The sequence below is a fragment of the Liolophura sinensis genome, chromosome 13 (genome assembly GCF_032854445.1).
Source record: "Liolophura sinensis isolate JHLJ2023 chromosome 13, CUHK_Ljap_v2, whole genome shotgun sequence".
Taxonomy (NCBI): domain Eukaryota; kingdom Metazoa; phylum Mollusca; class Polyplacophora; order Chitonida; family Chitonidae; genus Liolophura; species Liolophura sinensis.
In genome coordinates, this window is record NC_088307.1 from 28,504,380 (window position 1) to 28,531,001 (window position 26,622).

Genomic DNA, 26,622 nt, shown 5'->3' on the forward strand with positions numbered 1-26,622 from the left:
CGGGTGTTTGTGTAGGCCGGTTTTTTCTCTAGGCCTTGCACCTATAGATGGGTGTTTGTATAGGCGGGTGTTCCTATAGGCCTTGGTCCTATAGATGGGTGTTTGTATGGGCGGGTGTTCCTATAGGTCTTGGTCCTATAGACGGGTGTTTGTATAGGCCGGTTTTTTTCTCTAGGCCTTGGTCCCATAGATGGGTGTTTGTATAGGTGGGTGTTCCTATAGGCCTTGGTCCTATAGATGGGTGTTTGTACGGGCGGGTGTTGCTATAGGTCTTGGTCCTATAGACGGATGTTTGTATAGGCCGGTTTTTTTCTCTAGGCCTTGGTCCTATAGATGGGTGTTTGTGTAGGCTGGTTTTTTCTCTAGGCCTTGGTCCTATAGATGGGTGTTTGTATAGGCGGGTGTTGCTATAGGCCTTGGTCCTATAGATGGGTGTTTGTATGGGCGGGTGTTCCTATAGGTCTTGGTCCTATAGACGGATGTTTGTATAGGCCGGTTTTTTTCTCTAGGCCTTGGTCCTATAGATGGGTGTTTGTATAGGTGGATGTTCCTATAGGCCTTAGTCCTATAGACGGGTGTTTGTGTAGGCCGTTTTTTTCTCTAGGCCTTGCTCCTATAGATGGGTGTTTGTATAGGTGGATGTTCCTATAGGCATTGATTCTATAAGCCTTGATTTTGTAGTCGGTTATTCTGAGAGGCAGGTAATTCCCTCTAAAATTGTTCCAATACGAAACTGTTTGGATAGACAGGTGTTGCAAGTGGTAAGTGTTGTCAAAGGCAAATGCTCTGAACAGCCTGCTGTTCCAATAGTTGTGTGTTCTGATTGGCAGCTGTTCTCATTGGAGGCTGTTCAGATACACCAGTACTCTGATAGGCAGACAGACAGGTGCTGTTCCGATAATTGTGTGTTCTGATTGGCAGCTGTTCTCATTGGATTGTTCAGATACTTGAGTACTCTGATAGGCAGGCAGACAGGTGCTGTTCCGATAGTTGTGTGTTCTGATTGGCAGCTGTTCTCATTGGAGGCTGTTCAGATACTTGAGTACTCTGATAGGCAGACAGACAGGTGCTGTTCCAATAGTTGTGTGTTCTGATTGGCAGCTGTTCTCATTGGAGGCTGTTCAGATACACAAGTACTCTGATAGGCAGACAGACAGGTGCTGTTCCGATAGTTGTGTGTTCTGATTGGCAGCTGTTCTCATTGGAGGCTGTTCAGATACTTGAGTACTCTGATAGGCAGGCAGACAGGTGCTGTTCCGATAATTGTGTGTTCTGATTGGCAGCTGTTCTCATTGGATTGTTCAGATACTTGAGTACTCTGATAGGCAGGCAGACAGGTGCTGTTCCGATAGTTGTGTGTTCTGATTGGCAGCTGTTCTCATTGGAGGCTGTTCAGATACACAAGTACTCTGATAGGCAGGCAGACAGGTGCTGTTCCGATAGTTGTGTGTTCTGATTGGCAGCTGTTCTCATTGGATTGTTCAGATACTTGAGTACTCTGATAGGCAGGCAGACAGGTGCTGTTCCCATAGTTGTGTGTTCTGATTGGCAGCTGTTCTCATTGGAGGCTGTTCAGATACTTGAGTACTCTGATAGGCAGGCAGACAGGTGCTGTTCCAATAGTTGTGTGTTCTGATTGGCAGCTGTTATCATTGGAGGCTGTTCAGATACTTGAGTACTCTGATAGGCAGGCAGACAGGTGCTGTTCCGATAGTTGTGTGTTCTGATTGGCAGCTGTTCTCATTGGAGGCTGTTCAGATACACGAGTACTCTGATAGGCAGGCAGACAGGTGCTGTTCCAATAGTTGTGTGTTCTGATTGGCAGCTGTTCTCATTGGAGGCTGTTCAGATACACAAGTACTCTGATAGGCAGACAGACAGGTGCTGTTCCGATTGTTGTGTGTTCTGATTGGCAGCTGTTTTCATTGGAGGCTGTTCAGATACTTGAGTACTCTGATAGGCAGGCAGACAGGTGCTGTTCCGATAATTGTGTGTTCTGATTGGCAGCTGTTCTCATTGGATTGTTCAGATACTTGAGTACTCTGATAGGCAGGCAGACAGGGGCTGTTCCGATAATTGTGTGTTCTGATTGGCAGCTGTTCCCATTGGATTGTTCAGATACTTGAGTACTCTGATAGGCAGGCAGACAGGTGCTGTTCCAATAGTTGTGTGTTCTGATTGGCAGCTGTTCTCAGTGGAGGCTGTTCAGATACTTGAGTACTCTGATAGGCAGGTAGACAGGTGCTGTTCCCATAGTTGTGTGTTCTGATTGGCAGCTGTTCCTATTGGAGGCTGTTCACATACACGAGTACTCTGATAGGCAGGCAGACAGGCGCTGTTCACATAGTTGTGTGTTCTGATTGGCAGCTGTTCACATTGGGAGGGTATTGGGTCGGTGAGACTTAGATTTTCTATCTGGTGGTGCCTGCTGCATAATTTTGCAATTTTTCCTCGCTATACACGTAAAGCCTGAAAACAGCAATGCTGGCATAAATCGCTGAGTTCATCGCGTCCTCCATCTTAAACGCCCTGTAATTTATGCTGGGGGTGTGTTGCCTTTCATCCAATGAGAGTCGTTAAATATGCTGGCTTGTTCGTGTAAGCTCGGAGCTCACGTCCAACATTCCAGTCTCCTAATCATCAAGCGGAAAATGAACTGTAAAGTTCGTTGCCTTCTGGGAAGAAGAGTTCTACTGGAAATGTACGATCTGCACTTTGACAGTTTCTGACGGCAATTCTCCGAAGAAAACAGAAGACTTCAGGACTAGTTCTTAGGCAAAATGGAATCGTCCACAGCTGATTTTGGCACTGACTTTATTTATAATTTATCAATTTGAGGTACATATTAGAATTTTTTATGACACGCACCTGCGAGGAAATGCATACTTTTTCCCATGGTATTTGTTTGATATTTAAATTTTCTTCTCCTTTGATAAATGTTTAGAATGGCAGATATTCCTTGAGGCGGGTGTTTCGAAAGGCAAGTTATCTGATGGCTCAGATTGTGTGATGTAGCCCATCTTGTTAAGGGGAATTTCCGGATTCATGCCCAAAGGCCTTGGTGAATAATGATAAACAGGAAGTACAATGTAATTGCACTCTGATTGTTCTTAGCTTCTCAACATGGACTGCAAAAGCAAAAGTCATTATACACATTGGTGAAGTTTGGCAGGATGACAGGTTGGTGTGAACAGCTCAAATTAAAGTTTGGAAGCCAGTTTAGAGGAGCCTAGCCCACAATTTTGTGTCATTTCATGAACTTGTCCGCGGTCACTTATTGACAGATTATTTAAGCTTCATATTTTATTTAAAACTTCAAACAGTTTTACAGTAGTGAGCTGTCATGCTTGGAACAGTTTAGGATGTCTAATCAAGACAGTACAATCACTTTCTGCATTTGAGTCACGTTATTTGAAAAATTATTTCAACCTTTAAATTTATATAAGCTGATATATGTAGTGATGTATTATTGACTGTTTATGTTTTTAAAAAATGGAAGTGTCTATGCTGTTTGTACTCATTTAATGTTCATGTATTGTTATAGAGGGCCTCTGGGAAGGGCAGATTGTTAAATTTGACAGAGCTACACTCTTTAAATAAAGGTTTCATTCATTCAATCATGCATTCATTCATTGTTTCACAAATGAGAAGAGTATTGTGTGACTAAAGTTAAAATAAAGTGCATAATGGAATTTATCCCATGAATGTGACCCAGGACATGGGATAAAGAGGGTGTGATAAATGTTATATCCCATCTTTATCATTGATAAGAAATCAGCCAATCAATACTTGTTTTCTACTATGTGCATTGATTGCAAACATCTAAAACACACTTATATGTGTTCACTCTACACACATAGGATCAGTCGGTTAGCGCGCTAACGCAGCGTAGTGACCCAGAAGCCTCTCACCAATGCGGTCGGTGTGAGTTCAAGACCAGCTTATGCTGGTTTCCTCTCCGGCCGTACTTGGGAAGGTCTACCAGCAACCTGCGGATGGTCGTGGGTTTCCCCGGGTTCTGCCCGGTTTCCACCCACCATCATGCTGATCGCCGTCGTATAAGTGAAATATTCTTGGGTACGACGTAAAACAACAATCAAAAAAATCAAAAAAAAAATCAATACACATAGGTACTTTGGAATTCCCTTTATGAGTTTCATGTTTAATTGTTACGTAAGAATGATGTTGGCGTCAAAGTTTTTGAATCTTCTTGTCTGGTGTGCCTGGGCGCATTTCAGCTGGCTTTTTCTCACGCATAGTCATGCACTCTACACACTTGTATTGTTGTCATTAATTTTCCTCATGACTCCTCTAGGCCGTCCTTTCTTCGTAAACTGAAATCAAGTATGTGCCACTCAGTTTTAATGGTGTAGATGATAATGTAGGAAATTCAGTCAAATTTTGGTCAGTAAGGGCAGTTTGAAACTCTTTTGTGTGACACGTATATTCCACCTGGACAAAAATCTTACACTTTGGACTGAGAATAATGACTTACATGGACATCTCATCCTTAAATTATTCTGCATTTACGCATGGTTCTGTACTTTTTTGTCAATTTTCCATTTGTGAGATCAATTGAATTTACAACTCGTGACCCTGTAGAATGAAATTTATTCAACTGAAGTCAAAAAATTCAAAAGCCAGAGGCTCTAAACAATCAAAATTTTTTAAGGAGAAGAAAATATAAAAATGGTGTAAGCCTCAGATGAAAGAGCGTGAAAAGTTCTAATATTTGCAAATATGGTCTTCCATTTTTTTTCAAATTTTTTCAGGAGTTGAGGGTATTTGAAAGTATTTTTGTATCTTGGGTATTTGGGACAACTTGGTTTATATCATCATTGCATTACAATGTTGTAAATAAGGATGTGATACATTTTCAATCAATTTATTTCAATGTAACTTTGTCCATAGACATGTATCTAGTCTTAATTATGATGACATTTATGAATATATTAAAAATATAAATAGGATTAAAACTCAGATTGAGCACATCGGTTAGCTGAAAAGGCCAGACTGTAGCACAAGTACATTTGTGACATGCATTACATTCTCAAGAACATTTATATGCAGAGACAATATATAACAAGACGGAGGTGGTCTCAAATACCCACCATACAAAAATTACTTTCGAACACCATTTCCCCCCCGAAAGAAAAAATGTCTTTCTCTCATTAAAAAATAAATACGCTGTATATACTATACATGTGTATATATTGTCCAAAATGCCCGAAACATGACCTGTAAAGAGTCCTGGTGAAACGTACCAAATTACAGTTAGGGGCCTCCGTTGCCGAGGTAATTAGTGTGCCAGTGTGGCTCGAAGACACAGGAGCTGCTCACCAATGCGGTCTCTGTGAGTTCAAGTCCAGCTCATGCTGGCTTCCTCTCCTGCTGTAAGTGAGAAGGTCTTCCGGCAACCTTGCGGATGATCGTGGGTTTCCCTGCGGGCTCTGTCCGGTTTCCTCCCACCATAATGCTGGCCGCCATTGTATGTGAAAAATTTCTGAGTATGGCATAAAACACCAATGAAATATAAAAATCATATAGAATATGGTAATGTCCTAAAAAGCACAAAATTGGCAGATTTATCAAAAAATCGACGAATTGGCCTCCACACGTTATCTGTAAGAAGTGAAGCGGGTAGAATGTTACAATTCAGCATAATGAAAGAAAATCTGGAAACTGTTTTCCAGACAGACTCCGGTGAGGGGACCGTATAAAAACAGGGATTCTCATCCAGTACCAGTACGGGACAACTATTAAAAAGATGGAGGTATATTTTATGGAAGCAACTGATTAAAGAGGATGATCATAACTTCTTTTCTGACTGCTTTTGGTGGCCAAGTGGTTAGAGTGTCTGGCTCGAGGTCAAGAGACCCACTAGGGGTCATACCAAAGACTTTGAAAATGACACTTCTTGCTTTCTTGCTTGAAATGGCGCTTAGAGGTTAGAACTAGGAAACAAGATTTGGTGGAGTGTCCTGTCTAGTGTCTTGGGATAATTCAGTGTCAGTAGCACCTTGGGAACCCTGCCACAAAAAGCCTCAGTCTATGTACATATCTAATGGACTCCTCGTCTTATGACTGAAAAACTGTTAAGTACGACATACAACCCAAAGCCTACACACATACATATATAACTTATTGTCTTTATTAATTGTCACCGACATGTACACATTTGTCTTTCTGGTTAATAAACGAGTGTATAATTACAGGAATACATTTTCTGTATATAATATGCATTACATGAACACTGACCTCACTCAGGTCAAATGTCTTACACAATAAAAACATTAAAATAACTGGTAATAAATGGATTGTACACAAATATCACAGGGAAAAGGTCATAGGACTACAAGGACACGGTTTCTTAACTAACTCCTCCTATCCGGAGTTTCTTGGCATCTAGTGGTGAGTCTGTAACCAAGCTGTTGGGAGTTAAAAACACAACAACAACAGTTCAAACAAGGCATTTATTTTTTCTAATGGTAGGTGTATTGGTTTTAAAGTAGGAACTTGGGTACATACATTAATGATATGTTGTATACTAGCCAGTCTGAATCAAAACAAGTTAAACTGTCCAAGAAAACAAATTGTTTCTTTTCTGATATGATCGTAACACATTTAAACATGCATGTTGGGAAGGATTTATTTATTTATTTGATTGGTGTTTTACACTGTTCTCAAGAATATTTCACTCATACGACGGCTGCCAGCATTATGGTGGGGGGAAACCAGGCAGAACCCGAGGGAAATGCACAACGTAGGTTGCTGGCAGACCTTCCCACATGAGGCCGGAATGATGGGAATAACAACAACTTGATAAATAATGCATTTACAGTATTTGCCCTAGCATGTATAAGGTGTCGCACAACACTGCTTTTGATTATGAAAATCACATTTTTTTCATGTGAATATTATTATTGTCGAACAGACCTCAAGACAGAGTATGAAAACTTCCCGGGCCTGTTTTTATTTCATACTGCATTAATCAACATACATGCACGCCACACTTGAAACTTAACTTGTACAGGTATATTAAAACAGAGACGGCTTTAAGAGCTGGACTCTAAGCTAGGACTGTCAGATGTAATACTTAGACTGAATGACCTTCATGTGAGATGACATGAAATTATAAACAGTAAATCGTAAGTATAAATCGTACACAGCAAATCACCTAAAATTTCTTCCTGGACTAAGCTGCTCCATTTTTGCCCGATTCTGAGAGTTAGATAGCTAGATCTTGGGTAGGTGTTTTGCGGTTGGCTTGGAATGTATGACGCTATCCTGTTGTAAAAAAGTTTCACCACAATATATTGTATGTTAGCATATTTGATATTTACCAGGTATGTCTAAAAGTACAGTTTTGGAAAAATGTTACGTCATTTACCATAAACCTGAGCAGGGACAAAACGCCTGAAAGAGCGAGGCTGACACCACACGACTCGTAGAACGCCTTGACACAGCGAGGCTGACAGAGCATGGCTGACACAACACGACTCACAGAACGCACTTGACAGAACACGTCTGACAGAGCATGGCTGACACAACACGACTCGTAGAACGCACTTGACAGAACACGTCTGACAGAGCATGGCTGACACAACATGCCTGACAGCATGGCTAACAAAACACGACTCATAGAACGCACTTGAAGAACACGCCTGACAGAGCGCAGCAGACAGAACGCCGTTGACAGTGTGCTTGACAGAACACAGCCTGTTCACAGAACACAGCTGACATTTCCTCATGGTCTACTTCCTAAGCAAACAGCAGAATTTTCTGGAATGTTTCAACCAAACATCCACATAAACTTATGTCATATTTTTCATAAAATGGGACTGATGACAAATTAAACCTCATAAATTACATGTAGAATTACGCTGAGCAGTCAACATCATGAGCACTGTTGCACTAGCTGCAAATACAAACATAAGTATCACTAAAAGCTAAAAAAAAAACAAACAAAAAAAACCACAAATATACTGAAAATTGTTCACTGTCTCAATATACATATATGTAATCAGTGGCATACAGTTAATTATCATTAAGATATCTGGGTTACTGGTCACCATGAATACAACACAAAATATCCTACTCAGCAAATTATGTGAACAAGCTTTGAATGTGTTCATGTAAACTGAGCCAAAAGTAATCAACTGTTAGTGTGTAAATACATTGGCAGAAATTTAACAAAAACATGTAAATAAAAAGTAGTATATATCGGATGCAAGAAAAATTGTTCAGTTTATCTTTTATAGACTTTTCAACAGAGTAAATGGTGGTCGGTACATCCATATTTTTATGGACTTCTTTATCTGTAGAAAGACAGAGGAATTATCCAGTGAGAAAAATCATGCAGTAAACTGACAAAACACATTTTTTGCATCAGTAAAACTTAGTTGAATATTGACATCGTGACCTGCAGCATGAACCATCTTGTTCAAGAATCTGTGCCCAAGAACCTGCCTCCAAGAATCTGTGCCCAAGAATCTGCGCCCAAGAACCTGCCTCCAAATGAACGCTACATAGTGAGATTACACTGAATTTTTTTTTTTGTTTTGGCATGTTACCATGGTTACAGAGAATTGCCCGTTTGGTTTGTAGATATGAATGGTTCAAAGGTTTACCATGTTTACGGCAGATTATAACTAACGCACAAAAAAGTGTTGTCTCCGATAGGGCGGATTATTCCACAGAAAATATTGAGGAAAAAAGTCCGTAGCAACTGTGGACACTTTTCATCGCCATGCAAAACCAATGACCACCACGTAAACAGTGACCAGCATGTAAACAATGATCTATCACACAGTTCAAACCTGAAGATGCACTATAATTTAAATTACATTTAAAAATTAACAGCACATTCAAAATACAAAAAATTCAAACTGAATACAGCAATGGCCCAGGCATCCTTTTACAGGTTTAATGAAATGTGCCCTAAATGACCCAAAATCTCAGCCAGAACTAACTTGTCCATTTATCCTGATTTTGAGAGTTCTGTTGATTTTAGAAAAGTGTTTTTTTAAGGTTTGCTTGGAACATGGGATGATATTCTCCTGGAAAACTAAGTTTCAGCACCAAAAGTAGTATTTTATGACATTTATTTGCCTCTTAAAACGCACCTTTGTACACGAAATTCTAGGTGATTTAGGGATGCCATTTTGTCATGGATACCGACATACCATTTTGTCATGGATACCGGCATGCCATTTTGCTATGGATACCGGTATGCCATTTTGCCATGGATACCAGTATGCCATTTTGCCATGGATACCGGTATGCCATTTTGCCATGGATACCAGTACGCCATTTTGCCATGGATACCAGTATGCCATTTTGCCATGGATACCAGTATGCCATTTTGCCAGGTACTGTATGGCCAAACAGTAGGTGAAATGATCGTGCCACAGACCTACAGTACATGCTCTATATGTATAGGAAACAGAACTACCTGCATATATAAAGTAGTGACTTTTGCCAGCCACATACACATGTAAGTTGCCCGTTGCCAGCCACATACACATGTACATGTAAGTTGCCAGTTGCCAACCACATACACATGTAAGTTGCCAGTTGCCAGCCACGTACACATGTAAGTTGCCCATTGCCAGCCACATACACATGTAAGTTGCCAGTTGCCTGCCACGTACATATGTACATGTAAGTTGCCAGCCACATACACGTGTACATGTAAGTTGCCAGCCACACACACACACATGTACATGTAAGTTGCCAGCCACACACACGTGTACATGCAAGTTGCCAGCCACACACACGTGTACATGTAAGTTGCCAGCCACACACACGTGTACATGTAAGTTGCCAGCCACACACACGTGCACATGTAAGTTGCCAGCCACACACATATGTACATGTAAGTTGTACATAAATATGGCACAAGGAATTTGGCTACATATTATGTGCACCTAATTTTTTTTTTCGACAGCTGTAAATTACAAGAGCATAATTGTCACCCTTCTTGTCATGTGCAACTTGACAAAGAAAATTGGGAATCTTCAAATTACTACTGTAAATCTTTAAATTACTACTGTAAATCTTCAAATTACTACTGTAAACCTGCAACCTTTTCAACCACTAAAGTATTTTTTTTCAGTAGAATTTATGAGTGAGTGAGTGAATGCTTAGGGTTTAACATCGTACTCAACAATTTTTCAGTCATATGACGACAAATGGAATTTACGCATAATGTAATTATGAAAATGACACCAAAAATTGGTTGCAGAGTTGCTTGAAAAGGTTCCAGAATTAGGGAACTTGGTTTGGCCAGGTATTCAAATTTGCCGGCCATGTCTCAAACAGGTACATGTATTAAGAATACTGATGTTTGTGCATCAGATTTTGTCTGAAAAGCCACAGAAACAAACAGTACTCCTCTACCAAGCAGCATGAAATCATAATGCCTAAATATACAAATTTGGCCTTTTATGTACACCATGGTGTGAACAACCTTATTTTCATCAATGGCACCATATCAATAATTACAACCGTTTCAACTATATATTTGCTTCAGAACTTCAAGTGTTTGCATCGCAGTAACCAAAAGATTGTTCTTCAGCCCAGGCAATGATTTCCTCTTTGCTTCTTGTATGGCTCTGCTTCATTGCTTAAAGAGTGTTTCATTCAGCTCTTATATTTATCACAGTGGTACATGGATCTATTCATGACAAACTAAATGTATATCTTACAGCTTCCTTCGTTATCACTCTATAACTATCACTAGGCACATATAACTATAGCTTATTTTCATTCTGAACTGTCTCAGCTTCATTGCTCCAAGAATGTTTTGTTCAGCTCTTAAATTTATCACAGTGGAGTCCATTCATAACAAACTATCTCTTAGAGCTTCCTTCGTTATCACTAGCGACAGCACATAAAGTATTTTCATTTTGAATGGTGTTGGCTTCATCATTTATAACTCCTTGATCAGCATCAGTGCCTTCCTTTCATCATACACGTAATCAATCCCAATTTCTAAACATACCACAGTACAATCCCTTTATCATCACACAGGCTTCAAAGCTTCATCGATTTAATACTGCACGATCCACACGCATCACAATGCCATAACTTTCATCGTGAACAATGTCAGCTGCATCGTTCAAGTCTCTATTACCAGCAAACATCACAATGCTGTCCTTTCATCGTGAACAATGTCAGCTCTAATGTTCAATCCACTATGATCAGCAAACATCAAAATGCCGTCCTTTATTCGTGAACAATGTCAGCTCTAATGTTCAATCCACTATGATCAGCAAACATCACAATGCCGTCCTGTCATCGTGAATAATGTCAGCTCTAATGTTCAATCCACTATGATCAGCAAACATCACAATGCCATCCTTTCATCGTGAACAATGTCAGCTCTAATGTTCAATTCTCTATTACCAGCAAACATCACAATGCCGTCCTTTCATCGTGAACAATGTCAGCTCTAATGTTCAATCCACTATGATCAGCAAACATCAAAATGCCGTCCTTTCATCGTGAACAATATCAGCTCTAATGTTCAATCCACTATGATCAGCAAACATCACAATGCCGTCCTTTCATCGTAAACGATCTCGGCTTCATTGTTTATCAGCGAGTCCTTATCACCTGTAAGCACCTGAATACCACGGTTACGCTCCACAGCGATGGCTGCTGCACTTTCTGTTCTCATCCGATACTGCTTCTTCCGCGACCGATCAATCTGCAGAAAATATAAACAAGAGCCCTGATTGGTTGATTTCTTGTTCATCATTCACCTACAGCTTGTTTAATATATTTTATTGTTAATGCTTTATTCTAGAATTATTCTCTAAAACCATCGACCTACGGGCAATTCGCTGACAAACTTTTCCTCACATGTGACTTACAGACAGAAAATTGGTCTTGAACAAACGTTGGATATCGCAAATGCTCCACATCTATTTTTGTCCACAAATTTCCCGTCCACTTTTTCTCTTATTATTATGGGAGGAGGAGGAATTAGTACCGCAGTTAGTGCTATTGTTCAGAGTTTCATCCAGAGAGCAGTCTTACCTGAGAATAGACTTGATCTGCTGACAACCGAACACTTCCCTCTCTGGTACCCAGGGTGCTGTCCACAAATCCTGCGTTGTCTATACCTGAGGAAAGAGGGAATGGGGGAGGGGTATTACAAAGGTAACTTGCAACTTGTGGTAAGACAATCCTGGACAATCTTGGATTTCTTCTTTCGAACACTTCAGAAGAATGACAAAGCACAAAAATGTGGAAATACTGGTATGTGATATTTGTCTGTGATATATTTGTCTGTGGTATATGTCTGTGATATATTTGTCTGTGATATATTTGTATGTGGTATTATATTTGTATGTGGTATTATATTTGTATGTGGTATTATATTCGTATGTGGTATTATATTTGCATGTGGTATTATATTCGTATGTGATATAATATCACAGGCAAATATAATATATACGAATTGTCTGATATATTCGTATGTGGTATTATATTTGTATGTGGTATTATATTCATATGTGGTATCATATTCGTATGTGATATAATATCACAGGCAAATATAATATCATATACGAATTGTCTGTGATTTGTCTGCGAATTTGTATGTGGTATTATATTTGTCTGATATTATATTTGTATGTGGTATTATATTTGTATGTGATATCATATTTGTATGTATCTATCAAGAGTTCCAGGGGTAAAGGGAAAATACTGGCAAAGTGAATAAAAATACTAAATTCAACCTTTTCACCCTCTGAAGCACTTGTTGCAGTGGAATTTATGCATACAATCATTATGAAAATGACACCAAAAATGAGTTGTTTGTGTCACAAAAGATGCAAGCTTCATAAGACTGTGCAAATTATTTCTCTACGCCCCTTACAGCGTAGTTATCTCAGAATGTTTCAGAATACTGGTCGTTGTGGTGGTTGAAATGGTTGATGAAGTAGCGTAACTCCACAATGAAAACTTTCCCTTGATTGCAATTTCACAATTTTCTACATGCATCATATACAGACCGTTCAGTCTGACCTTCAAACCTTATACATGTATGCAAAGTTCTGTGTCTGACACCTCAACAATACCGTTCAGTCTGACCTTCAAACCTTATACATGTATGCAAAGTTCTGTGTCTGACACCTCACCAATACCGTTCAGTCTGACCTTCAAACCTTATACATGTATGCAAAGCTCTGTGTCTGACACCTCAACAATACCGTTCAGTCTGACCTTCAAACCTTATACATGTATGCAAAGTTCTGTGTCTGACACCTCAACAATACCGTTCAGTCTGACCTTCAAACCTTATACATGTATGCAAAGTTCTGTGTCTGACACCTCAACAATACCGTTCAGTCTGACCTTCAAACCTTATACATGTATGCAAAGTTCTGTGTCTGACACCTCAACAATACCGTTCAGTCTGACCTTCAAACCTTATACATGTATGCAAAGTTCTGTGTCTGACACCTCACCAATACCATTCAGTCTGACCTTCAAACCTTATACATGTATGCAAAGTTCTGTGTCTGACACCTCAACAATACCGTTCAGTCTGACCTTCAAACCTTATACATGTATGCAAAGTTCTGTGTCTGACACCTCAACAATACCGTTCAGTCTGACCTTCAAACCTTATACATGTATGCAAAGTTCTGTGTCTGACACCTCAACAATACCGTTCAGTCTGACCTTCAAACCTTATACATGTATGCAAAGCTCTGTGTCTGACACCTCAACAATACCGTTCAGTCTGACCTTCAAACCTTATACATGTATGCAAAGCTCTGTGTCTGACACCTCAACAATACCGTTCAGTCTGACCTTCAAACGTTATACATGTATGCAAAGCTCTGTGTCTGACACCTCAACAATACCGTTCAGTCTGACCTTCAAACCTTATACATGTATGCAAAGCTCTGTGTCTGACACCTCAACAATACCGTTCAGTCTGACCTTCAAACCTTATACATGTCTGCAAAGTTCTGTGTCTGACACCTCAACAATACCGTTCAGTCTGACCTTCAAACCTTATACATGTGTGCAAAGTTCTGTGTCTGACACCTCAACAATACCGTTCAGTCTGGCCTGCAAAGTGTTCCCAAAGCCAAAGGATTTTAAAAGGGTGATAAAGGATCAGCGTTAACTCTTGACTGTTTTCCTACATTCCAACAAATCTGCATGGTGTTAAACATTTTCTTCAGTAACTCTCAAAGGGTCATATGTATGTACAGAAACTGCTGTAGATTTTGTGCTGGAGGACTCATTTAGTTATACGTGGTGAACAGTATTATTCAATGACATGCATCTGAATGATGGTTTTCTCTCTGTTCCCAAAAGTTTCCTGGTTTGCCCTGGAACTGGATGACTGTCTCAAGGCCGAAGAATAGAACCACCCGACCAGCTCACCTGATAGTTTCTTTGCTCTGGAAGATTGAGGCATTGTCTACAAGACAGAAAAAAAAAATTCAACAAAAAGAAAATTCAATAAATAGAAAATGGTATTTTTTTTCTGGTGAATTTTTCACAAAGGATATTGACAAATATGTCTCCAAGGTGGACAAATGTAGCTTGCAATGCATATATTTTAATCAACACCCACAGTTTTTTTTAGTAATATGTGAATAAAAACAAAATTCACAACATAACAACGGAAAACTTAAACATAATTATAGGTGACTATCATGGTGCATAACTTACCGGTGATTGGTTGTTGTTGTTGATAACAGCTTGAACCTGAATCTGGCTGCCACTAGGGGGTGCGTCTACAGGACAGGGGTGCGGGCGGCTGGGTGGGGGTGAGGGAGAAGGGGCGCAGGGCGTGGGGTCTCTAGTACTACTGAAACAAGGAAACCAGTGAAAACAGGTGTCATTCTCGTGAGTGAAACAAAACAGGTTACACAAGATTTGCAAATGAATAAGAAACAAATTTGTGTGGTTCGGAAAAATAAACAGCACTTGTGATTCTGCTATATTGCCTTATGAGTAGAGATATGGTACATGACCAAAGGTTAGAGCTCCACTGTTCCTAGAAAGGTGTTTTAACTTGTGCTTGTGAGCAGGAAGATAGAATAATTTCCTGCTGATAAACTAAAAATTTTGAGGGGGGGGAGGTGAAATTTTGGGTGGTTTACGGTAACTGAGGGTAGCATTTTGTCAGGCAGATGTAACCTCCTGACCTAATGCCCCAGTGACACCAGTGAGACCAAAAATACTTGTGAAAGCCTGAAAAATATATATACTAAACAAAAAGTGAACTTAGCCTACAGTTAACATGTAGGAGAAGCATTGGTAATTTACGGTAATAAATATTCACACAGAGCATCAGCGATGAAACATCCCCCTTGTGTCAATGTGCTTTGTATGCATGTAAAACTTCAGGTCAATCCATATAGTACTTTATATTTAACTTTGATTTTAATACATACTACACTAAGTCACGAATCTGGTAATCCACAGTATTTAAATTAGAAAAAAAAAAAACAAAAGCAGGAGAAATTGAAGGTCAGATGCATCAAACAGAGTACAACAATTCTACTAAATATCCTGAAGGCCAAAATCAATGAATGCATGAGCTTTGCATTAGAAAAAACAAAGATGACTTTGAATCAGACTTGAAAAATAACTGTAGTCGGGAATTGTAATGCTTTATCTGTCAAAATTATTAAATTGGAGCATGTGATAGTCCGCTAGAGCCTACATGTATGTTTAGCAAAGCTTCCATAGCACATCAATGTACACATCGCTCCCCAGAAGAGGCTTACTCTCTGATCAGCTCCAGGCTTTCAGCTTTGAGCAAGCAGTTTCATTAGTCAGTTGTTCCGTCGAATCTTTCAGCGTGTCAGTCAAAACTGGATTAAATGGGCAAGATTTTGCCAGAGCTGACCATCTGCCACTGCTTAACTGTGTTGGTGGTCTCCGATAACATGTATGTGCTAAATTGGTTCTGTTTATGAGTGAATCTCAAGTTCAGGTGGAGAAATAAAAAAAACACAGGTAAATGTACAACAGAGTTTAGTGCTCAACATGTCAGGGAGTGGGCTTTTTAGTCTGGTCAATTCATTTATTTGTTTGATTGGTGTTTAACGCTGTACTCAAGAATATTTCACTTATACCACAGTCGCCAGCATTATGGTGGGAGGAAACCGGGCTCTGAATCCCCTGACCATCTGTAGGTTGCTGAAAGACCTTCCCACATATGGCTGGAGCACGATCTGTGAGGCTTAAAGTTCCTGGGTCATTGTGGTGTGTGCTCAATTATCGATGCTTGTCTTTCAATAAGACTTAGACACACGAAATGGAAGTTTAATCTCTGCCTTGGACAGGCAATTTCTACATCTTCCCTCCACAAAGAGCGGTCTGTGACGCTCTAGGAGCCCCGGAAACTGATGGCCATAGTACGTGTGAAATTCTTGAGTGTGAGGGTTAGGTAACTATCAGATAAATAAATCAAAATGTCACCTTTTTATCTGAAGATCACCGATGCTGTCCAGGTCTTCTTCTACTTTAGACATATCTGAAAATGACAAATACATCGAACATTAAAGATTTATGTGTGACATTACGTAAAGTAATTGTAATTTGTAGCTAGTCCATGAAAAAAGACATGGAGTGTAAATCTTCAACCTTTTCTATCTCAAACGCAGTTTTTACCATTTTTATTTCGGTGGAATTCATGCATACCATTATTATGAAAAAGACCAAGGTGATTTGTGTGCGTCACAAAGACAGTGCAAATCATTTATACACCTCACAGTTCTCTCAGAATGTTTGAAATTGTCGGTTGCACAAGCGGTTAAAAAAGCCGCAAAAACTAGGGCAGTTGAAACATTACACAATAATGAATGTTCCATTTATATGATGGAATTCCCAGCATGTTACTGCGATGTCTAGATGGCATGTGTGTAAACAGGAAATACACATATGATCTGGCTGTTTGAGACTCAGTGCCCTATAGTTCTGAACACACTGATTTCCTTCCAATGGCAGCGAGCAGTCTGAACTTGTAAGGAGAATTCCCTTTAAACTTATAAATCTGAAATAATCTTGCATAAACAAAAATCAAGCACACAAAAACATTTATGTCAGGTAAATGTATGTATAGCAAACACAAACAGGGCCTGCACAAAAAAGTATATCAGAGGCATGTTTGTTTTAATTTTCTTGTTGGAAATTCCTCTACTTAAATGTATACCAATTCCATAGTAAATATATATTCACCCAGACCAAAATAAAACTTAAACCAACTGAAGAAAAAGGAAAAAAAGGAGTAAAACAAAATACACATAATGTCTCGCACAACATTTTGAAACATTGCAAATCCATTTTATAGTACATATATCAACATGCAAGATATCAATTATGACCTAAAATAGGGTGGGATGATTGGGGGTTTCTCTGCCTGGTTTCCTCCTGTCATAATGCTGGCCACCATCATATAAGTGAAATATTCTTGAGTATGGTGCAAAACACCAAATAAATAAATAAATAAATAAATAAATCAAATAGGGTGTTACTATTACCTTACACAGTTGATACATTAAATTACAGTGTACTGTTATAAATACGCACCCAAAAATAACAAACACTAAAACAGCGCAGTGGTTTTAAACCATGCTCCATATTTTAGGTTCAACAAATTAAAAAACCATCTCATAATATCTTCATTATCAAAGCAAAAAAATCATCACTCAATAATAAATTTGTAATTAAACAGGTAAAATCTCAGGGGGAAATGTGAAAATATATACGTAATATAAAATGCTTACAAAGCATCATCCAACATTACATCAGATTACGTTGTTGCTGCAGAACTCAGCCTTGCTGTGAACAGATCAGGACTGTGTGGTAATGAAACCTCTACAGTAATACCCTCTAACCATAACAACCATGACCTCTGACCTTGTGGTAAGATAATCCTTGAGATGGCCAGGTCACAGCAACATGAACAATGCGTACCGTAATAGTCCTAACAGTGGCACTCATGAGGTCATCCAAACCCCACCCCACACATGGCCACAAAAAAATGCTTTATACTAGCCTGTCAATTTACTGAGAATTTTCATTTTTTAAAATAATTCTTTAAATTGTTAACCAACTGATTAATAAATAAAGGAAAACAAATAAAATATAAAAAAAAACAGCTTTATAATATACAGCTAAGACTCATAGTTGTATAATATAATAGCCTGTAGATTTACAATATAACATAGTGTTTATATCAACCTGTAGATTAACTGATTGATGTGCATAAAGACACTGAAAGTTGCTCTTTCATCTGTGGAAAGATTGAGGAATTGAAAAAAATGAAATGGGATAGAGAGAGAGAGAGGGAAAAAGAGAAAGAGAGATAGAGAGAGAAAAAAAGAGAGAGAGAGAAAACAGGTCCAATTTATATATGTATGATTTTGTGATCAAAGACATCAGATTACATGTATCTCTAACACTACACGTGTGTTAGTGCTAGATGGCGATACATACTTGTACATGCATGTGGGGCTTCTGCGACAAGGAGGGTTAGCGAAGATTCAGGAGCCTCCCACCAATGCGGTTGGTGTGAGTTCAAGTCCAGCTCATGCTGACTTCCTCCTCATCTGTAAGTAGGGGGGTCTGCTAGTAGCCTGCGGATGTTCATGGGGTCCCCCCAGGCTCTGCCCCCACTTCCTCCCACCCTAACGATGCTCCTCATCTGTAAGTGGGAGGGTCTGCTAGTAGCCTGCGGATGTTCATGGGGTCCCCCCAGGCTCTGCCTCCATTTCCTCCCACCCTAATGATGCTCCTCATCTGTAAGTAGGAGGGTCTGCTAGTAACCTGCGGATGTTCATGGGGTCCCCCCAGGCTCTGCCTCCATTTCCTCCCACCCTAATGATGGCAGCCGCTGCATAAGTGAAATATTCTTGGGTACTGCGTAAAACACCACTCAAACAAAAAAAAAAGAGTCATACAGGTTCTACCCTGCTTGGAGACCATCTGTTTCCAAGACCCCCATATTATAAAAAAAATACATGCATACATGTATGCCTTTATGGATGAAAGTTGCAGTCTTAGTTGATCACGATTTTAACTCATTTCTTCAAAAGATCAACATTATGCTATGTCAAAAAGTGCTTTTCTGTCGGTAATAATGTGCCATTTTAGGTAGAATATTCAGAGTAAAGGTAACACTCATCCACAGGTAATCAGATTACAATCAGAGGTGTACAGAGATACCCTTAACACGTCTAAACCTGCGCCTGATCAAACAGCACCCATTAATCCCACCTGTCAATCATAACTCAAAACTAATCCACCATCAGACCGTGACGCACATTATAAAACATTTACAAAGTGAGGGGCTGAATTCCAGCCCAATGGCACGGATTACAGCATGTGTGATCAAGCATTTTCTTGTATTCAGTCGCAGAATTGACAAAAACCATTTATGACTGAATAAGCTTAATACCAGTTGTATAATTGCCTAAGACGTGGCAGTGTATGTGATTGGCACTATTCTTCTGTTATAATCGTGGTATGGAGACATTTGTAATACACAACACATACCTGCATGAATCCTATTATCTGAGATTAACTTAAATATGACTGTACATATACCATGACCTATAATAAAGCTTATATTTTTAAGCCTTCATGTACATGTCTAAACAAGGAACTTTGGTGCCCTCAACCATTCTGGAGTCATTTTGATGCAAGCTTATATAGGGATATCATCTAGGGGATCAGGTTAAACCATAGGTCATAGGTTGTATGAAAGAAACCCAAAGATGTGCCCAAAACACAGCATGCCCAAAATAACCAAACAAAAAGGCCTAACAATTTTTCCACCCAACTGAACATACAGAACAAAAATATTCAGTTCTCCAATTCCTGAAAATGGTGAATTTATGACAAGATCGCCATTTTAATAATACCCAAAAAAGCAAAAAAAAACCTTCAAATTTAGCAAGCTCTCGAATTAGCCAAGTCTGCATTCCAGGAATCATGAGTTCACGTAGGTGTGGACAAGACAGGATGGAGCCTCACAAACCAAGGCCACTAAAAGGCTTGATTTTATGGTACAGGTATTTGCTAGACTGACAAGACATCTCGCATCCAGTTGGTTATGCTAACTCACTGGCACCGTTAGCAACTACCATAAATTCGCGTCTTATTAGCCGACTTTGTTCACTCACAGGGATTCCAGAAATGCCTACTGTACTTGGCTTATGAAGAACAAGAACAAGAAAACGGGAGTGCCCACACTAATGTGCATAAAATCTAAATTACAGCACAGTAAATTAATCATAATATCACGGAATGTTTCATCAACTAATCACCTTGTGGTACTAAACTGGTAAGAAGTATGGCGTGTGAAATTGTATTTTATTAATTATTAACAGAAATTGACCCAGATTTTGATGATTTTTACAGAACTGATTGCATTTCTGTACAAAAAAGAACTGATCGCATTTCTGTACAAAAGAGCCTATATCAGGGTGATTAACTGGAGAAACCTTGTCTGAAATTGTTTTACTGTTTTCCCTTTTTATACAACTATACCATTTTTGCTCCATAAGGCGACTTTATTCGGGTCTCATGCTTAAGGTTATCTCACTTACAAAGAGACCCCGTTTACATGTACCTGTAAGGTGAAAAATCTCTCAAGTTCCATGTATGTATAACCATATCAAATGTATAAGGCACTGTTACTATAGCAACCAACCACCAGGGGAAGTAGCTCTTACCATAATTCTGATAGCAGCAACACAACGTGATCCATTACAGAATAAGTTGACATATTATGTTTATGATCAACAGTATTTGTGAACTGATGTGATTTACGAAACGAAGTGAAAGTGAAAAGTGATTTACGAAAAGGTTAATACCTAAAACATGGCACAGTTCCATAATGAATTGAAATAGTTTTTCTTTCTAGCTTTTCCTGTCAATTTTATCCCACTGTTTTAATTATGCCCAAAATTATTATTGCAATGAATTCATCCAAATCAAGCTACTGACCCTCAATTTCAAATTGCAGAAATTCCAGCTTGTCAAAAATCTATAATAATAATAATAATAATAATAATCCTCAACTAATGAGTTTTACAATACTTTAATAATTTAATCTGAAAATACTCAAAAAATACATTAATAAAAAAATAAACTCCGTTTGATATACAATTTTGAATGTGGCTGTAATTTCGCCTTTAAAGGGAGTTCTATTCCTCACAGAGGGGTGTTTTGCGGTTTGTTTGGAAAGTCGAAAAATACCTGTTTCATGACCAAAAATAATAATTTCTGATTTTTTAGTTGCTTGCAAAAAAAAAAATTTTGAGGGGTGACTTTCTTGCTTAAATATATGAAATAAAAAATTGTAGTGATCAACTTACAGTATCTCTCATCATTTTTGTGGCGGCGTTTCTTCAGACACTTGTAGATGATGATCCCAATGATAGCAAGGAGAGCTAAGCCACCTGTCAGGCACCCAGCCACGATAGCTGGGAGGTTCTTGCTGCTGTCCTCTTTGCGTGTGGGGGAGGGGCTACCCAAGGCAGGGGAGGCAGGTTCTGTGACATCTGGGGAGGCTGCTACCTGAAGAGCTGGTGAGTGAGGGACAGAGAAGGACGGTTTCAGCATTTATTTGACTTTTTGGAGTTTGCTTTGCATCACACTTACCATTTAAACTGGGATTAGTTTTGCTGAACTTCCTAAACACATCATTCCAAGAAATTTTCTCATAGTAAAAGAAGGTCGTCTTAATATGATGTCAAACTGACCAACAGGTGAGATTTAAACAGGTAACCAAACAAACTGAGCAACAGGTGAGATTTGAACACGTAATCAAACAAACTGACCAACAGGTGAGATTTGAACACGTAATCAAACAAACTGACCAACAGGTGAGATTTGAACAGGTAACCAAAAAAACTGGACCAACAGGTGAGATTTGAACAGGTAATCAAACAAACTGACCAACAGGTGAGATTTGAACAGGTAACCAAACAAACTGGACCAACAAGTGAGATTTGAACAGGTAACCAAATAATCTGACCAACAGGGGACATTTGAACATGTCACCAAACAAACTGGACCAACAGGTGAGATTTGAACACGTAATCAAACAAACTGACCAACAGGTGAGATTTGAACACGTAATCAAACAAACTGACCAACAGGTGAGATTTGAACAGGTAACCAAAAAAACTGGACCAACAGGTGAGATTTGAACAGGTAATCAAACAAACTGACCAACAGGTGAGATTTGAACAGGTAACCAAACAAACTGGACCAACAAGTGAGATTTGAACAGGTAACCAAATAATCTGACCAACAGGGGACATTTGAACATGTCACCAAACAAACTGGACCAACAGGTGAGATCTGAACACGTAACCAAACAAACTGACCAACAGGTGAGATTTGAACATGTAATCAAACAAACTTACCAACAGGTGAGATTTGAACAGGTAACCAAACAAACTGACCAACAGGTGAGATTTAAACAGGTAACCAAACAAACTGGACCAACAGGTGAGATTTAAACAGGTAACCAAACAAACTGACCAACAGGTGAGATCTGAACAGGTAACCAAACAAACTGGACCAACAGGTGAGATTTAAACAGGTAACCAAACAAACTGGACCAACAGGTGATATTTAAACAGGTAACCAAACAAACTGACCAACAGGTGAGATCTGAACAGGTAACCAAACAAACTGGACCAACAGGTGAGATTTAAACAGGTAACCAAACAAACTGACCAACAGGTGAGATTTGAACAGGTAACCAAACAAACTGGACCAACAGGTGAGATTTAAACAGGTAACCAAACAAACTGGACCAACAGGTGAGATTTAAACAGGTAACCAAACAAACTGACCAACAGGTGAGATTTGAACACATAACCAAACAAACTTGACCAACAGGTGAGATTTGAACAGGTAACCAAACAAACTGACCAACAGGTGAGATTTGAACAGGTAACCAAACAAACTGACCAACAGGTGAGATTTGAACACATAACCAAACAAACTTGACCAACAGGTGAGATTTGAACAGGTAACCAAACAAACTGACCAACAGGTGAGATTTGAACAGGTAACCAAATAAACTGACCAACAGAGGACATTTGAACATGTAACCAAACAAACTGACCAACAGGTGAGATTTGAACAGGTAACCAAACAAACTGACCAACAGGTGAGATTTGAACACGTAATCAAACAAACTGACCAACAGGTGAGATTTGAACAGGAAGCCAAACAAACTGATCAACAGGGGAGACTTGAACACGTAACCAAACAAACTGGACCAACAGGTGAGATTTGAACACGTAACCAAATAAACTGACCAACAGGTGAGATTTGAGCACGTTACCAAACAAACTGACCAACAGGTGAGATTTGAACACGTAACCAAACAAACTGGACCAACAGGTGAGATTTGAACAGGTAACCAAACAAACTGGACCAAAAGGTGAGATCTGAACACGTAACCAAACAAACTGACCAACAGGTGAGATCTGAACAGGAAGCCAAACAAACTGACCAACAGGTGAGATTTGAACATGTCACCAAACAAACTGGACCAACAGGTGAGATTTAAACAGGTAACCAAACAAACTGGACCAACAGGTGAGATCTGAACAGGAAGCCAAACAAACTGACCAACAGGGGACATCTGAACATATAACCAAACAAACTGGACCAGCAGGTGAGATTTGAACACGTAACCAAACAAACTGACCAACAGGTGAGATTTGAACACGTAACCAAACAAACTGACCAACAGTTGAGATTGGAACACATAACCAAATAAACTGGACCAACAGGTAAGATTTGAACATGTAACCAAACAAACCAACAGGTGAGATTTGAACAGGAACCAAACAAACAAACTGGACCAACAGGTGAGATTTGAACACGTAACCAAACAAACTGACCAACAGGTGAGATCTGAACACGTAACCAAACAAACTGACCAACAGGGGACATTTGAACATGTAACCAAACTAACTGGACCAACAGGTGAGATTTGAACACGTAACCAAACAAACTGATCAACTGATGAGATTTAAACACGTAACCAAACAAACTGGACCAACAGGTGAGATTTGAACAAGTAACCTAACAAAATAGACCGACTGGTGAGATTTAAACACGTAACCAAACAAAATGGACCAACAGGTGAGATTTGAACAGGTAACCTAACAAAATGAACCGACTGGGGAGATTTGAACACGTAACCAAACAAAATGACCCAGCAAAAAATACCCATGGGAATTATATTAGCAAAATTACAGTATCCCAAATCCTCAACCTTTCAGCATATGAAAGACCAACATACAGTGTGGTTTGTGGACCTTTTCAAACTGATTTTGGAGACCAACATACAGTGTGATTTGTGGACCTTTTCAAACTGATTTTGGAGACCAACATACAGTGTGATTTGTGGACCTTTTTAAACTGATTTTGGAGACCAACATACAGTGTGATTTGTGGAACTTTTCAAACTGATTTTGGAGACAAACATTCAGTGTGATTTGTGGACCTTTTCAAACTGATTTTGGGGACCAACATACAGTGTGATTTGTGGACCTTTTCAAACTGATTTTGGAGACAAACATACAGTGTGATTTGTGGACCTTTTCAAACTGATTTTGGAGACAAAGCTGCAGTGGTTGGGCTGGCCAATTTCAGGGCTTCACCAAAAGTATAACCTGATCACTCCACATAGAATTATGCTTTAAGAATGTGCCAGAATAAATTCTTGCAAACATGCAAAAAGGTTGAAGAATTATACAGCATCCTTGTTCTAAAACCCATTGGTGGATTAAAGAGAAAACTCTGAATTAAATGTAACTGTTGGTATTAATTTACTTTTACAAAGTTTAAAATAAACTGCCAAGAAAGACAACAACAACAAAGTGGAATTCTTCAAAGATATATTAAGATATGAGTGAATGGTACCATTTACTTAAATAATATTATCACATATGGCAAATTGGCCATACTAGTCATGTCAAAAGGATAACATGCTGTTGTGTATAGTGTACCTGTTTTGATTACAAGGGAGGTTGTCTCCCCTTCCCCAGCTCCATTCTCCGCCGTCACATTCACCTGATAATCTGTGTCACTCTGAAGATTTGCTATCGTCACAGAAATTGTGCTTGGTATTGCACTCACAACTTTAGGATCTGACAAGAAAATCTCAAAAACTAAACATTTGAACCAACACAAAATAATAATTACACAGATTAATCCAAAGAATTTTAAAAAAGGGGCAAAAACTGTAATGTCTGTGGGAGCAAAATGGTAATGCCTAATAGGGCATAAGTGCCCTAAATTGTAACACCTGTGCGGGCAAATGTGGCCAAAATTGTAATGTCTGTGAGGCCAAGATTGTAATGTCTGTAAAGTCACACTTTGTCAAAATTGGAATGCCTGTGAAGGCAAATGTGGCCGAAATTGTAAAACCTGTGAGGCAAATATGGCCAAAATTGTGACGCATGTGAGGCCAAAATTGTGACACGTGAGGGCAAACGTCACTGAAATTGTAAAACCTGTTACACCAAGATTTGAATGTATGTGGAGATTTGTCAAAATTACAATGCCCGAGAGAGCAAATGTGGCCAAAATTGTAACGCCTGTGAGGACAAAATTGTAATGCTTGTTAGGGCAAATGTGGCTGAAATTGTAATGCTTGTGAGGAAGAATGTGGCTAAAATTGTAACACCTGTGAGACCAAGATTGTAACATCTGTGGAGTCAAATGTGGTGAAAACTGTCACACCTGTGAGGGCAAATGTGGCCAAAATTTTAATGCTTGAGAGGCCAACATTGTATCGCCTATGGAGTCAAATATGGCCGGAATTGTAACACCTGTGAGGGCAAATGTGGCCAAAATTGTAACACCAGTGACTGCAAATGTGGCCAACAATGTAACACCTGTGAGGACAACATTGTAACACCAGTGAGGACAACATTGTAACACCAGTGAGGACAACATTGTAACACCTGTGAGGACAACACTGTAACACCAGTGAGGGCAAATGTGGCCAACATTGTAACACCTGTGAGGACAACATTGTAACACCTGTGAGAACAACATTGTAACACCAGTGAGGGCAAATGTGGCCAACATTGTAACACCAGTGAGGGCAAATGTGGCCAACATTGTAACGCCAGTGAGGGCAAATGTGGCCAACATTGTAACACCTGTGAGGGCACATGTTTAACCTGTGGTTTCATCACTTGTTAAAACCTGCCACTGTATCATTTCATTGTTCCCCAAGGTTACAAGACCAGTCGGCCACTGTCCACATGTACTTTTATTTCTGAAAGTTACACTGGGAAGAGTGAAACAGATCCAAGATCTAGAATGAGAGTAGCTGTTAATCTCTCACCTGTGCTTTGGTTGTTCCCCAGAGGCTGGTATCTAATGACATACTTAACCAACACGCCATTTGTCACACCTGGGGGTAGCCAGGTTAACGAGATGGTGTCAGGTGTGACAGTGTAGGTCAGGTTTCTTATCGACCCCGCAGCTACAACAGAAGGTTATTCAAAATCCAGGTGAGAAAAAACACTACAGTAAAAAATATAAGCTATTTTTTCATGTAAATAAAATATAACATAAATA

At 39.3% G+C, this 26,622-nt stretch overlaps 1 protein-coding gene across 1 annotated transcript in view; it reads right to left on the minus strand.

Moving 5' to 3' along the window:
• Positions 1-10,237: 10,237 nt before the first annotated feature.
• The window catches only part of LOC135481042 (cell adhesion molecule DSCAM-like), a 61,096-nt gene continuing 44,711 nt past the window's right edge, over positions 10,238-26,622 (minus strand). Inside the window, exons 23-30 of the mRNA XM_064760973.1 lie at positions 26,387-26,527; positions 25,038-25,178; positions 21,372-21,581; positions 16,468-16,522; positions 14,707-14,845; positions 14,416-14,452; positions 12,046-12,131; positions 10,238-11,713 (exon numbers count right to left, since the gene is read on the minus strand). Of these exons, the coding sequence (XP_064617043.1) occupies positions 11,555-11,713; positions 12,046-12,131; positions 14,416-14,452; positions 14,707-14,845; positions 16,468-16,522; positions 21,372-21,581; positions 25,038-25,178; positions 26,387-26,527 (968 nt within the window). The 3' untranslated portion in view covers positions 10,238-11,554. The remainder of the gene's footprint in view (positions 11,714-12,045; positions 12,132-14,415; positions 14,453-14,706; positions 14,846-16,467; positions 16,523-21,371; positions 21,582-25,037; positions 25,179-26,386; positions 26,528-26,622) is intronic.